The 16,786-nt window shown below is 39.1% G+C and overlaps 1 protein-coding gene across 12 annotated transcripts in view; it reads left to right on the top strand.

Annotated features, from left to right (window-relative positions):
* NAV3 (neuron navigator 3) overlaps positions 1 to 16,786 on the top strand; it is an 849,425-nt gene that overhangs the window by 483,155 nt on the left and 349,484 nt on the right. For 5 of the 12 annotated variants that reach the window (XM_021093088.1, XM_021093087.1, XM_021093086.1 and 2 more), the window contains exon 1: positions 11,195 to 12,683. The exons of 2 other annotated variants lie outside the window; for them this stretch is intronic. Coding sequence is in view for 7 of the 10 variants with exons in the window: in XM_021093087.1 (XP_020948746.1) it covers positions 12,441 to 12,683 (243 nt within the window). In the remaining 3 variants the exon portion in view is untranslated. Of the gene's footprint in view, positions 1 to 11,193; positions 12,800 to 16,786 lie in introns of those variants that run through there. 5 more of the 12 variants (XM_021093079.1, XM_021093077.1, XM_021093075.1 and 2 more) reach the window with 2 other exon arrangements.

Raw genomic sequence — 16,786 nt, 5'->3', positions numbered from 1 at the left:
AGTTAGCGAGCCCGACTAGCCTTCAGCAGGATGCGGGTTTGATCCCCAGCCTCGCTCAGTGGGTTAAGGATCTGGTGTTGCCATGAGCTGTGGTGTAGGTCACAGATGTGGCTTGGATCTCATGTTGCTGTGGCTCTGGTGTAGGCCGGCAGCTATAGGTCTGATCGGACCCCCTAGACTGGGGAACCTCCATATGCCTTGAGTGTGGCTCTAAAAAGACAAAAAGACTGGAAAAAAAAAAAGGGAAAAAAAGAAACTCTTGAGACTTGGATGATATGAAAGTGAAGGGAAGGTATATTTGGACATAGACATTTTAGTAAGAAAAGAGATAATCGAGATAGGGATGAATACAGTGCCAGTCAGAGGGATGAATACATCAAGCTGCGTTGGTGAGAGGCGGATGAAAAAGGAAGCTTCGAAGTGTGCCCTCAGACTTTTTCAAGCTTGCATCTTTTATGGAATATTTTCTGTGTATTTCTGAATCTAACGGATTAGGGTCCCTGGTACAAAAACCCGGTTTTCCAGTTTTTTGTCCTGTTGTATTTCTGGTCTGTTGTGAACAGAACCGTTGCGTACAGCTGGGAAGATTACGCACTGCACCAGTCCGGGTGTGAAGGTGCTGCAACCACAGGTGGTGGCCCTGGCTCAGTACTTCCGCTCAGGGGAATAAATAAACAGGTGCTCTTAAGGTATATGTATTTTATGCTGCTGACCAAGCACCCAAATAAAATGCTCAGGATATTAGAAGACTAGTCTTTAGAGCTGATGTTTTCATCCTTTCTTCCCGATTCCCTGTTTCTCGTTTTAATGTCTACAGATGAGATGAATAACAGGTGATCTTTCTGAATCTCTCAGTATTTCTTCTCTCCTCCCCGCTACCACACACACAGCTTTTTGAAATGTTCCCCAGGGTTCCCAGTAAAACGCTGCATCGTCTGATAAAGACCACCTTTGTGAAGCTGTTGATTTGGGTGGGTCTTCTGGGTGGTCTCCTGGAATGGGAATGACAGTTAGTTACATCTGATATTCCCTTTGCTAAAGCTAAGGGACGTAGCTCCTGATCATAGGTAGTGATTAATTTAACCCACTTTTTGGGTTAAAATACAAAAAAAAAAAAGTAAAAAGAGAATGGTAGAAAAGATTTCATCTGAATTCCTGAAAGAATTCTCACACACCCTCAGTGTGTCTGAAATAAATCAGGGGATAGTTAGCATTTTTATTCCGAACAAGGGCAGTGGTTCTGTATCATACCCTAGGATGCTTAGGATATGAGAGTGTGTAAAATTCCAAGTGATAGTCCTACAAATTCTTCAGAAAGTACATTTGTCCACAGTATTTTTACTGATACCATTTAAGCAGTTAGGTTTTTTGGGTCATCTCTTTATCTTAGCAAACTCATTTTTATTTATTTAAATCTTAAAATGTTATTGAAGTAGAGTTGATTTGCAATGTCATCCTGATTTCTGTACCACAAAGTGATTCATTTATACGTATACCTATATCCATTCTTGTTGAGATTCTTTTCCCGTAGAGGTTATTACAGAACATCAGGAGGTTCCCTATGCTAAGTACCGGGTTCCCACTGAACATTCATTCCATTTACAGTAGTGTGCGTCCGCCAGTCCCAAACCCCCCATCCATCCCTCCTTCTCACCTTTCCCCTTTATACCACAAGTGTGCTTCCAAAGTCTGTAAATATGTTTCTGATTTGTAAATAAATTCATTTGTATCATTTTTTCAGATTCCACATATACATTTATATAGCTCAGGTGACGTTTGTCTTTGTCTGACTTCACTTGGTTGGATAATCTCTAGGTCTATCCCTGTTGCCGCAAATGGCATTATTTCATTTTTATGGCTGAGTCGTATTCCACATATGTATAGATCACATTTTCTTTGTCCATTCTTCTGTTGATGGTCAGTTAGGTGGCTTCCGTGTCTTGGCTATTGTAAACAGTGCTGCAGTGAACACCAAGGTGCCTGTATCTTTTTGAAATATGGTTATCTCCAATATACGTTCAGGAGTGGGATTTCTAGATCCTGTGGAAGTTCTATTTTTAGTTTTTTGAGGAACCGCCATACTGTTTTCCATAGTTATTGTACCAGTTTGCATTCCTACCCATTCATATTTATATATAATGTTCAAAAATAGCTAAAAATAATGAAAAATGTCAAAGGAACAGTCGTAGAAAGACGATACTTTCATAAAATAGTCTCTTTATATATAGTTATGCTTAAAATTATTCAGCTGCATTTACTTGGGACCAGACTGACAGGACTTGGGCTAAGGTCCCTCTCTTTACTGTCACAACACAATGTATTTTTATACTTATGTGCCAATAGGAATAGTCTTTTCAAGTATAACTGTTTTTAAATTATTAATGAGCTTTTTGAGGAAGATTTTCTTTCTTACTGGAGCACTGAAATTTATCTGGCACGACTACTGAAGTGATTTTTATCTTAATGAAATAGCTGTCCTTTCTCCAGATGTGTATATTTTTGACGCTGGTGGATGATATTCTGGAAGGGAGAGTATCAACATGCAGAGCCATTTCAAAGTTTACTGCATTTGCTTTTCATTATACTTTGTGGTTAAGAGGCCCTCTGAACTTGGTGAATTTTATTTTCTCAATTACCTATTATCAGTAGAATATTGCAAGGAAGCCTGTACGACGCTAAATGTATGCCATAGAGCAAATGTAATCAGTTTTCACTTCTCCTGCACTGGTCCTCGTTTTAGTGGGTATCATGTACACTTCCAAATGTCCATTGGCCATTTTCCTATGGGCTCCTTTGCACTCATCACCTTCCTTTATATTTGAGCCAGCTGGTTTACTTTATTTTACCCTGCCTAGTACCACAATAAAGGCATATTTTGGCTTATTGCCCCCTCAAATATTCTATATGGCCAATACTTCTCTCCGCATCAGATTTTGCCAGATATCTGAAAAAAAAAAAAATGATGCCAATGGGGATTCTGGAAGGAAACATTCTAAAACAGACCTCTGTGTTTTACGTGTTTCAAGCCAGGTCCAGAGAATAGTTTTAACTCCATGCTCATTGTATCCTGCATCATTTTTTATTATGTAAATGTTCTCATTAGATTTGGCAGACGATATATCCCAATCAATCAAACATTTTGCAAGCTGTCAGGACAAATTGTTTCTTCTCTAAGGTTTATGCAAAGTTAAATGAAGGAGGCTAACCAACAAAGTTTTTGAGGTTTTTTTTTTTTTTTCATGAAAAACTACTAACAGTCAACAAGTTTTAAGGTAGATTGGAGAAAAATATTAATGTCTGACTCTTTACTTTTGGTTCTAACCGTTATAAATTAACAGAGATCTAATTTACTCTGCTGTCCTAAAAACCTGGCAACTGGACAGAAGTGTATGAAACAACGTCCCTCGGCGATGGGAAAAAAGGCGACATAGGTGTGTGACGTTTGAGAGCAGGACAGTTAATACATAGTCCTCCTGTTGTGCCCGTTGACTTCCTGGAGGCATAGCCAGATCCCGGAGTAGGGTGGACAACTCACGTAGAGCCCGGCACGGTGCTGAGTTGCAGAGACTGAAATCATAGCTCAGGAGAGCCTAGAGGTCGGCAATTTTTCAGACAGAGTATCAGGAGGGAAGGGAAAAATGAATGAGAGAAAGAAAGAGAGAATGAGAGCTAACACTGGAAACTCCGAGAGGCATTTCCTCTAGTGTTTGATGGAGGGCGACACTGTTATATGCAGGAGAGGAAGCAAAGTTCAGGGAAAGAAGAACAAGCAAAAAGTACGATAAGCAAGTCCCACAATTTATGTAAGTTACTTGGTGTTTTCACCTAGATGGAGTGGAGAGAACACTGAATACCTGAGCCTTTGCTAGAGTTCAAAACAGGGTACTTATTTAAGAGTGGTGTTAAGTTAGCCCTGGACAACAAGCTGATCCATATCTTTAAAAAAAAACAGCTTATAAGAAAGCCTTGAAAGTAACTTAATCGTGTCATTCCAATGTCATATACTATGTGAAATCCAGCATACAACAGTGTATAATTTAAAATGTCTCTCATCCAGTAAAAAATTTACCAGGCATGTAAAAAGGAATATAACAAGACCATATCCAGGAAGAAAAAGAAAGATCCATTAATAGAAACATACCCCCAAATGACAGAGATGATGAAACTAATATATAACAATATTAAACAGCTATTATAAATAGTCTCCATAAATTCAAGAAGAGAGAAGAGAACTTAAATATGATAAGAGAGAAATGATAGATACAAAGGACACTCGTGGAACTTTTAGAGATGAAAAATTCAGTATCTGAAATAAAGTACACTAAGTAAGACGAACAGCAGAGTAAGTACAAGATCGGTGAACTTGACGGTGTGGCAGCAGAGGTTTACTGATGGCGCAATGAAGAACAGAGAGTTAAAAAGACGTAAAGAATAATGAGAACCTTAGTAACCTGTGGTACAAAAGCAAATGGTCTGACACATGTGTAACTGGAGCCCCAGAGGAAGGAGGAGGCAGCAACTGTTTTAATATCTGTTCAGTATTCTCCAAACTTGACAAAACTATAAAGAAGAACAACAGATAGGGGGAAAAAAAAGGAGAAGAAATATAACTAAAGTAAAATTGCTAACAAAAACTGGATAAAATAGCCACAGTATGTAAAGAGGAGCCAAGATCAAAATTACAACAGACTTCTTAGAAACTGTGCAAATGAAAAACAATAGAGTGGCATCTTTAAAGTACTGAAGAAAGATAATTTGGTAACTTAGAATTCTGTGCTCAGAAAGTTTCTATTAAAATCTGAGGTGAAGTAAACTTTCTCCTACCAAACAAAAGGTGAGACAATTATTACCAGTAAGTCTTACATAAAGTAAATGTTTCAGGAGGTTTTTCAGGGTGAAGGAAGACGATACCAGATGGAATTCTGCATCTTAATAAAGGAATGAAGACCACCAGAAATAGAAATTTTGTGGATAAATATCAAATGCATTTTTATTCATTTTCGTTTTTCTTAAAAAGATAAATGACATTTTAGAACAAAATAGCAATGTGCCATTCTAATGTATTAGAAGAGATAATAATAATAGCACAAAAATGTGAGGGGAACAGGAAAATAAATGTCGTGACCTCTGTATTATATTTAGCCTCTCACTTACTCTTACTTGCAGACGTATGTAGTGAGTTAGAGGTTCATACGGTTAACCATAGAGCAAACATTAGAAAATGTGGAGACAGAACTATACGTAATTAAATCAGTAGCAGAGATAAGAGGCACAGATTGTCAGAGAAAGTAAAAGAACAAGACTGAATATGTATCACCTACCAGAAGTCCACTTTAACCGTGAAGACAAAGGATAGAAAAATTGTACCAAACAGTAATCGAAGGAAATAACAAATCATTGCCACCGTAGATGTTAGAATAAGAAGTATTAATAAACATAAAGCATTTTCAAAGTTCCCTTGTGATGCAGTGGGTTAAGGATGCAGAATTCTCACTGCAGTGGCCTGGGTCCTGCTGTGGCAGAAGTTTGATCTCTGGCCAAGGAGCTTCCACATGCTATGGGCATGGCCAAAAAAAAAAAAAAAACGAGAGAGAGAGAGAGAGAGAGAGAGAGAAAGAGCATTTTCATTATGTGTATTAGAGGAGTCAACTCATCAGCAAGAGTTAATAATCCTAAATATGTAGGAAGCCATGATAAAGCTTTTTTTTTTTTTTTAATTTTCCCACTGTACAGCAAGGGTGCCAGGTTATCCTTACATGTATACATTACAATTACATTTTTCCCCCAGCCTTTCTTCTGTTGCAACATGAGTATCTAGACAAAGTTCTCAATGCTATTCAGCAGGATCTCCTTGTAAATCTATTCTGAGTTGTGTCTGATAAGCCAAGCTCCCGATCCCTCCCCCCTCCCCATCAGGCAGCCACAAGTCTCTTCTCCAAGTCCATGATTTTCTTTTCTGAGGAGATGTTCATTTGTGCTGGATATTAGATAATAACAGGAGACCATCCAACCAAAAAAAAAAAAAAAAGGAAGAATGGAGAACCATAGAATCAACTGGAACACGAGGTTCAAATGGCAATAAATAATCATCTATCAATTATCACCTTAAATGTCAATGGACTGAATGCCCCAATCAAAAGACACAGACTGGCTGAGTGGATAAAAAGGCAAAAACCTTCAATATGCTGCCTACAAGAAACTCACCTTAGGACAAAAGATACATATAGATTGAAAGTGAAAGGGTGGGGAAAATATTTCACGCCAATAAACATGACAGAGAAGCAGGAGTCGCAACGCTCATATCAGACAAAATAGACTTTAAAACAAAAGACATAAAGAAAGACAAAGAAGGACACTACTTACTGATTAAGGGATCCATCCAAGAAGAGGATGTTACTATCGTCAACATATATGCCCCAAATAGAGGAGCACCCAGATACATACAACAAATATTAACAGACATGATAAAGCTTTAAACATAAAAAATAACTGATGATGTTTAAAAGGCTTTGTTAGGAAAATTGTGGGGCATCAAGAACTGTGCCAGGTCTGAGATTTTACTGTCAGCCAGCTTACAAAATAACTTGGCATATATTCATGGGTGCTGGCAGAGACATTAGAGACCAGAGACAGTGTACTAACTAGAGAAAGAGCAGTAGCCAGAAGATCATATTTTCTCGGGCAGGTTTCTGCGCCCTCAGTTTCTACAGCACAGGTGATAAGGACCAGGTGGTCTGCAGGTGCGGTGGATTGGCTAACAGAAGAGAAACGCTGAGCCTGGGGTACGTAAGTATTTTCTCACTAGTTACAAGCAAACCCGAATCACCTTTTTTCCTGGAGAGAAGCATGGTCTCTATTAAAATATACAGTAAGCAATCTACTCTTTGCCTCAGAGGGAACACCACTTCTATCTTTGAAGGCTTTTGGCTACTAAAAATCTAGAAAAGCTAGTTTAGCCTAAAAGCACAGTTGGTTAGGGGTGCTGCTCACAAGACTGAAAAAGTGTGAGAACTATAAAGAGAATTGTCTTCCAACAAAACACCGTTCACACACTAGGAGACAGTGGTTTCAAAAACATTTCTAAGAAAGGACCTATATCCAAAATATGTGAAGTGCTATTAAAAGTCAGTAATCAACAAAACCATGGGCAATATCTTGAAGCGGCAGTTCACCTAAGATGGTCTGTGGGTGACAAGCCACATAAACCTGGGAGAAGATGCTCACATCAGCAAAGCATTGGAAAGCTCCCAGGAAAACTGCAGTGACACAGCACTGCCTCTCCGTAAAATGGCCGCGGACAGTGACCAGCGGGGACGCACCTGGAGCCCCGGGACCTCTCCTGCATTGCGACTGCTGCGTTTCGGAAACGTTTGCCAGTTTCCTGTACAGTTGAGTATATACTAACCAGAGGACTCAGCAATCCCTCCTAGTTATTAATCCATGAGAAAATAATATCAACGCAAAAGATGTACTCACATTTATAGCGCTTTATCATAACGTCCTCACACTGGAAGCAGCCCAGATGTTTGATGATTGCATAAGCAAACTGTGCCTCATCCATGCAATGGAATATATCCAGCTCTACAAGAGAAAGAACTATTCATACACATAACATAGATACATTTCAAAAGTATTATGCTACCTGAACACAAATCAGAAAAAATGCTGCATGATTTCATTTAAATGTGTGCTAAAAAAGGCAAAACTTACGTGAGAAAGCACTTGGTCGGTTCCTAAGGTGGGCGTGGATGTTAACTGCAGAGCGGCGAGCGAAGGTGCTGGGATGAGGACGGGGTCCGCGTGCTGGTTGTTATTTCTAATAGCGGAATTGTTTCCCTCGAGTTGCTGAACTGTGTTATGCGTCATTTTTACTTTAATCCAAATGTTCAATATAAGAATATGACTCTATCTTCATCTTAGCAAACGTGAGATCGGGCTAACCAATCATATTTTGTCTTTTTGCAAGAATGTTTTTAGGGTTGACTGTTGGTTATTTTTCTCTCTCTTTCTTATAAATAGCAGTTAGCAAATTGTCATTTCATGAAGTTTATTATTTATTTTTAAAAGCACTGATACTAAAATCTGGTTAGAATTCTTTTAATACCTTCAACTTAAGCATGGCTTTAGGAGGCAGTGTGTTTTAGGAGTCAGTGCTGCTTTTCCTGTTAGATTTGATGGGGAAAAAAATGACTATTAGCTCATTTTTATTTTCAGGATTTTCTCTAGTTCAGTTCTGTTAACCCTTATGATCTGGCCACATTTGCAACTATGCTTCTTAATCTTACCACAGTAATTCTCAAGGCTATTTCTTATAATATTAGTGGTTAACTTTTATTGAGCACTTACTATATGGTGAAAACTGTTCCTATGGCTTTATCCATTTATCTCCTTTAATTCTCATAGCTACCTTGTGAAAGAAGTATATTTTTTCCCATTTTACAGAAGATGAGACTGAGTCGCATCAGCTGCCAGATTCACACAGCTAGTGAGGAAACAAAGGTTTGACCGTAAGCCATTGAGCTTTTTAGAGCTCATTCCCTGAACCGTCAAGCTATAAGTCAAGTAAAATACAGATTTTAAACTTTAATGTATAGGAAAATCCATCCCTCTATTTAAATTCAGTTCTCAACCTTCTCTCTCTCCCTCATGATTCTGATTTGGTAGATTTGTGATGAATTCAGGAATCTGTGTCTTTAGAAAGCACCCAGGTGGTGGTTTGTTGAACCTCGTTTGAGAAACCCCGTTTCCTGTGACTTTAATTACTGCTCAGCGCCTTTGTCTCCTACTCAAAGGCAGTGTTCTTTTAGGATGAAAATGATGACAGCTCCTGGCACACAGTAAATCTTCTGCAATAAGTTAACTTGTTCTTACTGTTCTTGGGGGTAGATGTTATTTCATAGACTATCGACAGGAACAACTATTTTCAACTCTACATTTCAGCCCTAGTGAAATGACATTGTCTAAAAACAGCAGACATTTTAGAGTGAAAAGACGCCTTACTGAATGCGAACATTGTTTTCAACATGGTTGTGTCCATGTTCCCCCCCGTCTATGTTTCTGAAACACCCGTTAACTTATTTGAGATGGGCACGTTGAGTTGTGTCGATTTCGTGTGAAAGTTAGGTAGCTTTCTACAGGATACATTCTGGGCCAAGGGACACAGAATAGTCAAAGCAGAATTATAGCCTTGAGTAGGAAAAGAAAGCCTTAGCTTTAATACTTTCATACTTTGGGCTCAGTTTTACGAAAATCTAAAGAATAAATCCCTGCATCTAGCGATTCCTTACCCAAGAGCTTGCCGCTTGTCTTGTGTGACTCTTCAACGTCTGCATTTGGCACTGGCCCCTGTGCCCATTTCTGTGACAGACCTTTTGGCTCAGAGTTTGCCTTCCAACCTGATTTTTTTCCCGCCAATTCGAATTAAAGTACGGCCAGCACTTCTATTCAATTTTCTTGTTTGTTTGCTTCGTTTTTAACTCTGAGATGAACTGCTTGCTTGGGTGGTCCAAATTATCCTCCAAAGTACCAGTCTTATTTTTGCTAGTGGTCTGTTCCCACAGTTACATGTGTTTTGAATGGTCATCCAAGAACGCTGTTTCCCCGAAAGGCTTATTACTTTAAGTATGCCATTTCGTTTGCGTTGTGTGGCTTACAGGATGCAAACGCCTTCTCATAGAATTTAAATCCCATTTTAGGAACTTAAACATCTCCTGCTTTGGAATATCTTATAGCCTGAGGAAGGGATAGTGTGTTAAATGGTTCATAGATGGTGAAGTAACAAACTTCTTAAGAGTGATCATTTCATTTCTTCGGCACCACTCGTGTATTTGTTCCTTATTATCTCGTTATGCAAAGCCCACTTGGGTTACTTGTTTTGAGTCTTGGAGTTCCCACTGTGGTACAGTGGGTTAAGGATCCACGGTTGCTGCAGCTGTGGTGTAGGTCGCAGCTGTGGTGTAGGTTGCAGCTGTGGCTCAGAGTCCATCTCTGGCCCGGGAACTTCCATATGCTGTGGGCGGAGCCCAAAAAAGAAAAAAAAAGAAAGTCTGCAAGATTCCTAAGTTGTGTTTTAAGATTTTCTATACTTATATCAAAAGAACAAATCTTACTTTAGCTGCTGGCTCCTTCTTTTGTAATTTACCGCTTGTTACATAAAAGAACATAATAATTTTAGAGCTGGAAATAGTAAACAAAGAAAATCCTTCCTACAGAGATATCTTCTATAATAGTGATTATAATTTTCATAATTTCCACTGTATCTGAAAGAGTACCAAATGTTTGCTAATTTTATGGGGATGGTATAGTATTACTAATTACTTGTAATAGTACCAGTTCTTAAGAGAGTTGATATATAAATATAGCAAACTAAATTTTAAAAAAGAGGAGGGAATCTGTCAATGTCTTACAGATTCCTTCAACACACAGGATATAAAATCAAATAAATTCCTCTTGTTAGGCAGAAATTTTCTATTGACATCTCAACATTGTCTCATAATTATATTTGCTAAATGAAAGGGGGATTTTTCTGGGTACCCATTATCTAACTGCGACTACTTTCTAGACAATAATGCTGTGTCAGATGCTTTCTTAAAAACGTATCTCTTGTCGTCGGCCTTGTGGCTTAGTGGGTTAAGAACCCGACTAGCATCCATGAGGACGCCTGTTCGATCCCTGGCCTCGCTCATCGGGTTAAGGATCTGGCTTTGCTGCCAGCTACAGTGTAGGTCACAGATGTGGTTTGGATCTGGCGTTGCTGTGGCTGTGGCCTAGGCTGGCAGCTGCAGATCTGATTTGACCCCTAGCCTGGGACCTTCCGTATGCCACAGATGTGGACCTAAAAAACAAACAAACAAACAAACAAACAAAAAGAACTTACCCCTTGCTTTTGTTATAGATCCTAACATGCTTTTACCACAAATGGAAATTATCATAAAATCATTTTATGACTAGAAGGATTATCGTTCACAGTCGTTGACTATATCACTGAACACTTTTTAGAAGTTTAGGAATTTTTTTTTTTTGGTCTTTTTTCTCTTTAGGGCCGCACCCACAGCATATGGAGGTTCCCAGGCTAGGGGTTGGAACTGTTGCTGCCGGTCTACACCACAGCCACAGCAAGGCCAGATCCGAGCCCCGTCTGAGACCTACACCACAGCTCACGGCAATGCCGGATCCTTAACCCACTGAGCGAGGCCAGGGATCGCACCCGCAACCTCATGGATCCTATTCGGATTCATTTCTGCTGCGCCACGATGGGAACTCCTAGAAGTCTAGGATTTTAAGTTGGATTTAATGAGCATGAGTAATAGTGTTAACAATTTTAAATGTGTTTCTAAGTGGCTATTAAAGTTACTCGTTAAATGGTACAGGCTCTTCCACTTTCTAACTGCCTGATTTTGGTCAAATTATTCAAATGAACCTGAGTTAACCTCTTTCTGAAGTGGAGAAAATAAGTGTGCCTCTTCTTGAGTTATCCCATTGGTTCAACGTGCTGATGCGTGAAGTGCTTGCCCAGTAACTGCTGTGTAGTGTATTTCCCATCTGTATTAGCTTTAAATGTTTTTATTATCACCATTATTAAATTTAAAAATGATTACGATATAGCTAGTGACCTGCTCTCTGTATTTACTATATTTTCATAACCCAGGCAGGCAGATTGTGCTGAATGATTTAGCAGCTTTAGCTGCCATTGCATGAACTAAACCTGATTTCATGGGATAAGACAGAATGAGCACCGTGGTTCATGGCTGTCAGTAGTGAAAAATAGCTGGAAATCAGACAAACGGCTTCATTGCTGAGATTGTTTCCGGGCTAAAAGTTCTTCCAACAGCTGTTTGTGTTGGCCATTAATCGTGTCCTTTTTTTTTTTTTTTCCCAAAGCTGAGGGAAATACAATTTTCTTTAAAAAGAGAGTGTAAGCCGGTTATTTCTGAAGTCAGGAAGAACGCCTGTCCTTCCCCTTCCACTCTTGTGGTCTTTTAGCTGCTTTGACAGTTGAACTGAAGGGCTTTCCTTTTGTTCTTTTTCATTCTCAGTGCTCAGACTCAGACTGCTGTAGTGAGAAGAAGTAAAACTAGCAGCTCTTTAATGCTAGAGAAGGAGCTTTGTAGCAGTTACCCTTAAGAAAAGTTTTCTCCCCAAAGGAGTATTTAAGATTACATGGGCGCTGACTCTCTGAACAGAGAGAGAGAATGAATATATGAGAGAATGAGAATAGGAGAGTTCATGTTCGCAGGAGAGAAAGACCCTTAACTAAAGATGAAGGGGAGTTTTGCCTCTTCCTGAAAGTAATGTTATTAGTTTTTTTTGTTTTGGTTTTTAAATCATGATGACTGCTAGTTCTGTGTAAAGTATTTGTTCTGGAAATACTGAAGTTGGAGTCTACCAGACTGAGGTTAGAAGCATTTTCTTTGGCAGCAAGAAGATACTTTATAGAAGCCATGCCTGTACTTGGGGTTGCCTCAAAACTGAGGCAGCCAGCTGTTGGGTCAAAGCCTGTTCATACTGCTCTTCCGATACCCAGTCTTGGCACTCCTGGGTCACAGCACTATTCTTCAAGCCCTTTGGAACTGACTGAATCTGAGAGCTCAGTGCTTTCTTGCAAGCTCACATTACATTCAACCTGCGAATGTGAAGAGACGAAACCCGTCCAAGGAAAAGCTGAGGAGACAGAAGACAGCAAGGTTAGTGTCTGAAGGTTATCTACAGACCTATGAAGCGAGAATGCAAATTTCCTTTTTGGTGGACTCTAAAGTGTGTTGTGTAATGGAAAGCAGTAGAGGAGTGCCCGTATAAGAAAGTAAGTAGTTTGCAGAGCTGGAAAGCTAAATATTTGGCCTGTCTTGAGCTGTATTTATAATTACGCTTGTTGCACACGTTGTGCACAAAGTTCTCTGAATATGCATACATGTTCGTTACTGCTCGTGGGTGAAGGGCCTGGTGAAATCCCGGGTATCTCTCTTCCTGATAACCACAAGCAATCACAATTAGGAGGAAAGGGGGAACTATTTTTCAATATGTTATAATGTGAAAGAAGATTTGTTTGTAAAAACTCATAGAGATGCCGTCACTTTACTCTAAATGTCCTTTGCATCTAAACACTTTCTTGTCGACTGTGTGAATCCTGGACTGCTTAACTCTTCGCACCATGAAGGAAAATGAAATATGATTTTCCCTGATACTGCCCATTTGTCTGTGTTCTCACTCGTACACTGAAACCCTGCTGTTTCACTTACTACTGACCTGGTTTTCAGTCACTTAGCTGAGGGCATTTGTGAGCAGTAGCTCACAGCTCTCGGGTGTAAGTTGTGCTCCACTCGAGTTTTCTCCAGGTGCTGGGGAGGAGGGGTCTCCGGTTGGTGAACTTCAGAGGACCATTCGTACCTGGAGAAACTTCGCTTTTTAATGCAGCCTTAATTATGATGTCAAGCTTTACAAGTCCCCCTTCTCACCTCTGGCTTCTTAGGGAATGGTTTTCTTTTACTCTACTACCCAAGTGTAATTTAAATTTTAATTTAAGAAAAAGCCTTCCTCTAGAAATCAGTGAGTTAAAAAGAAAGTCACCCTTTTTGTCTGAAATGTCCGTTCCATCTGGTCTCCACCTTTTCGTTTCCTCTTAGGGGCAACCCATATGCAGCCTTAAAGTCTTGGCCAGTTACCCTTTTCCCCTCGTCCCTCTCCTGGGATTCTTCATCTGTAGTAATGCTTGCGAAACCTTAATCTATATTGTATTTTCCTTATCTGGACAATTTATTTCTATGCACACTAAATTGAAACGATGTAGAACCCAGGGCCTTTCTCTGTGCTCCAGCTCCCTCTCCTCAATGCTTTATGCATAATAGTTAATAGTAATTGAATGGATTAATACATGAATGAATGAGCAGACAATTATACTGAGAAAGATTTAGTTAAGTTCATTAGTTTCTTTGGGTCATTCAATCTATAAAACATAAGGTTTGAAAGGAATGATTTTTAAAGTGCTTCTAGGGGTAAAATTACTCCTTTGTGTTTTAAGAAAGCATTATCTACCCAAGGAAAAGCAGTTAAAAATAATTAATTTTAGGCTTAGAGTGCTCAGTCCAACATAAGCAATTCAATGAAAAAGTAGGAAAGTGTAAATTATCAACAAAACACTAAAACTTTAACATTTGCAAATAATTAAAAGCAAATGCCTTGCCATTCTAATACTCTGTATACCCACAGATTAGATGTAAGAGAAACCGTTTTTCCTCTTGACCATGGCTATCATCTCTGCAGGTTTAGTCAAACTTCCGCTTTGATAAATGGCCTTGGCCTAAGACTTGACCACTGTAAGTACTGTTTGTAATAGAGTTTTGGTTGATCTCTTTGGTTAGAGAACCTATCACTCATGCATTTGATATGCCAACAAGACTCTGTGGTAAGCCATGCTGTATTTATAGGGATGTTTTTACCATGCCACTTATCAGATTAAAAACTTTTTCAAACAAATGTATAAAGAATGCCTGGTCAGCATTTCAGAGTATCTCTAAATGTCAAAAAGAATATTTAAAGATTGTATAAACCTTTGAAAAAACAGAACTGAAATCAGTAGCAAAAAAGATCAAGGGAGTTGTGTTAGAGATAATTATATTTGGCTGCAAATAGTAAAACATCAGCATAAAAGTAGGGTGACTTCATGAAGTTGTCAGGGAACCAGGCTCGCTCTTCTTTGTCCAGCATCATCGTTTTGGCATCTGTCTCTCACACTTGAGTAGATAATTGAGTTCCAGTCAATTAAAAGGACACATCCTATTTTGTGAAGGGTTCTTCCGTCCGTTTGGCCCATTTATTTTGTAATTCCAAGGCCTTATGTAGTTGCAGTGGAGACTGGAACATGTAGAGTTTATTCTAGGCAACCATGTGCCCAAACTGAAAATTATGGGTTCTATTTCTAAGCAAAAGCCTCCATGAATAGTAGCCACAATAGACGACTGTCATTAAGAAGCGTTTATGTGGAGTATTCTGCTAGTCCTTGCACCAAACAGCCTCACGATCTGGTTAGAGAGAGCAAACCCACATAGGAGAAGGTTGGAAATGTGTCTCCAATGCAGGACGCCCTTCTCCTGGCCTTGTTTTTGATGAGTGTGCATGTGTCGTCATTCTGAGCATCTATCCTTGAATTCCTGGTGTAATTTCTAGCGGTGCGCCTCGCTGTCGCACATTCTGTACTTGGCTAGAAACTGGAGATTTCGATGGATCCCCTACGTGCATCCCCATGCTTTGACCCTTGTTTTCTGTCAACTCTGTAATAATTCCAAATTGGTCTCTCTTCCTGTAGCTCTCCATTACATCCACCCAACACATTCACCATCCTGATTAAAGAAAACCTTAGTTCCTTCTTCTGTCTTACAATCGTCCCCAGGCATTGTCACCCCGTTTTCTATCCTAACTCCATCTACATGTGCTATGTCTCATTATTGGATGTCCCACCTTTTTCAGACTGCTTAATCTCACTGTTCTTTTTTTATTGAAATATAATTGATGTAAATATTACAGAAGTCCTAGGTGTACAGTATAGTGATTCACAATTTTTAAAGGTTATATTCCATTTACAGTTATTATAAAATATTGGCTATATTCCCTATGTTATACAACCTATTCTTGTAGCTTTTTCTTTATACCTAATAATTTGTGCTTCTTTACTGCCTCTCCCCCTTCCCTCTCCCCAAAGGTAACCACTAATTTGTTCTCCATATCTATGAGTCTGCTTCTTTTTTGTTAAATTCACTAGTTTGTTGTATTTTTTAGGTTCCACTTTAAGTGATATCATACAGTATTTGTCTTTGTCTGATTTGTTTCATTTAACATAATGCTCTCCAAGTCATCCATGTTGCTGCATTTCTGTTCTTGTTTGTGGCTGTGTAATATTCCATTATTTGTATATGTACATTAACTGTGTGTGTGTGTGTGTGTGTGTGTGTGTGTGTATTCTGCATCTGCTTTATCCATTCGTCTGTTGATGGACACTTAGGTTGCTTCTGTATCCTGAGTATTTAAATCATGCTGCCATGAACACTGGGGCTGTGTAAATTTTTTTTTTTCAGATATTAACCCAAGAGGGGAATTGCTGAGTCATAGGGTAGTTCTATTTTCACTGTTTTGAGAAACCTTAATACTATTTTCCACAGTGACTGCACCAATTTACATTCCTACCAACAGTGTACGAGGGTTCCCTTTTCTCCACATTCTCCCCAAGATTGTTACTTGTGTTCTTTTTTATGATAGCTATTCTGACAGGTATGAGGACATATCTTACTACGGTCATAACAAATGAGTAACTTTAATTACAGATTCCATGTCACATAAATTTTCAAATTCTACCATGATATCTCAAGGATTTACAATTTCTCTCTTACTCTGATTTCTTACTTTCCTTAGATTTTTCTGGCGTCTCCTCCCGTATGGATTGTTTTCTCCATTCTTCCTGGACATTCACCCACGTGAGAAAGAGAGTCAGTTTGGTTTAGAAACTTTACTTAAAGATCAAGGTTAGAAAAGAGTGTTTACATCCTCACTGTTAAGCAAATAGCATAAACTGAGCATCAGACATCACTGTTCATGGAAATTCCTCAGCTGTACCAGTCGCTAAAAAGGGACCTTCACTTTTTATCCCCAACTTCCTTTAAACCTAACTTTTACCCCTGTTTTCATTTCCACCTTCTTTCAGCCTTGGGCTAACTCACCCCTTCCTCCTTAGATTACCTGTACAGACTCAAGATTCTTTTTTACGTTATTATAGAAAACAATTTTTTGAGCACTTCTCTTC

The sequence above is a fragment of the Sus scrofa genome, chromosome 5, assembly GCF_000003025.6.
Source record: "Sus scrofa isolate TJ Tabasco breed Duroc chromosome 5, Sscrofa11.1, whole genome shotgun sequence".
Lineage (NCBI taxonomy): Eukaryota > Metazoa > Chordata > Mammalia > Artiodactyla > Suidae > Sus > Sus scrofa.
This window is presented reverse-complemented; position numbering and strand designations above follow the sequence as displayed.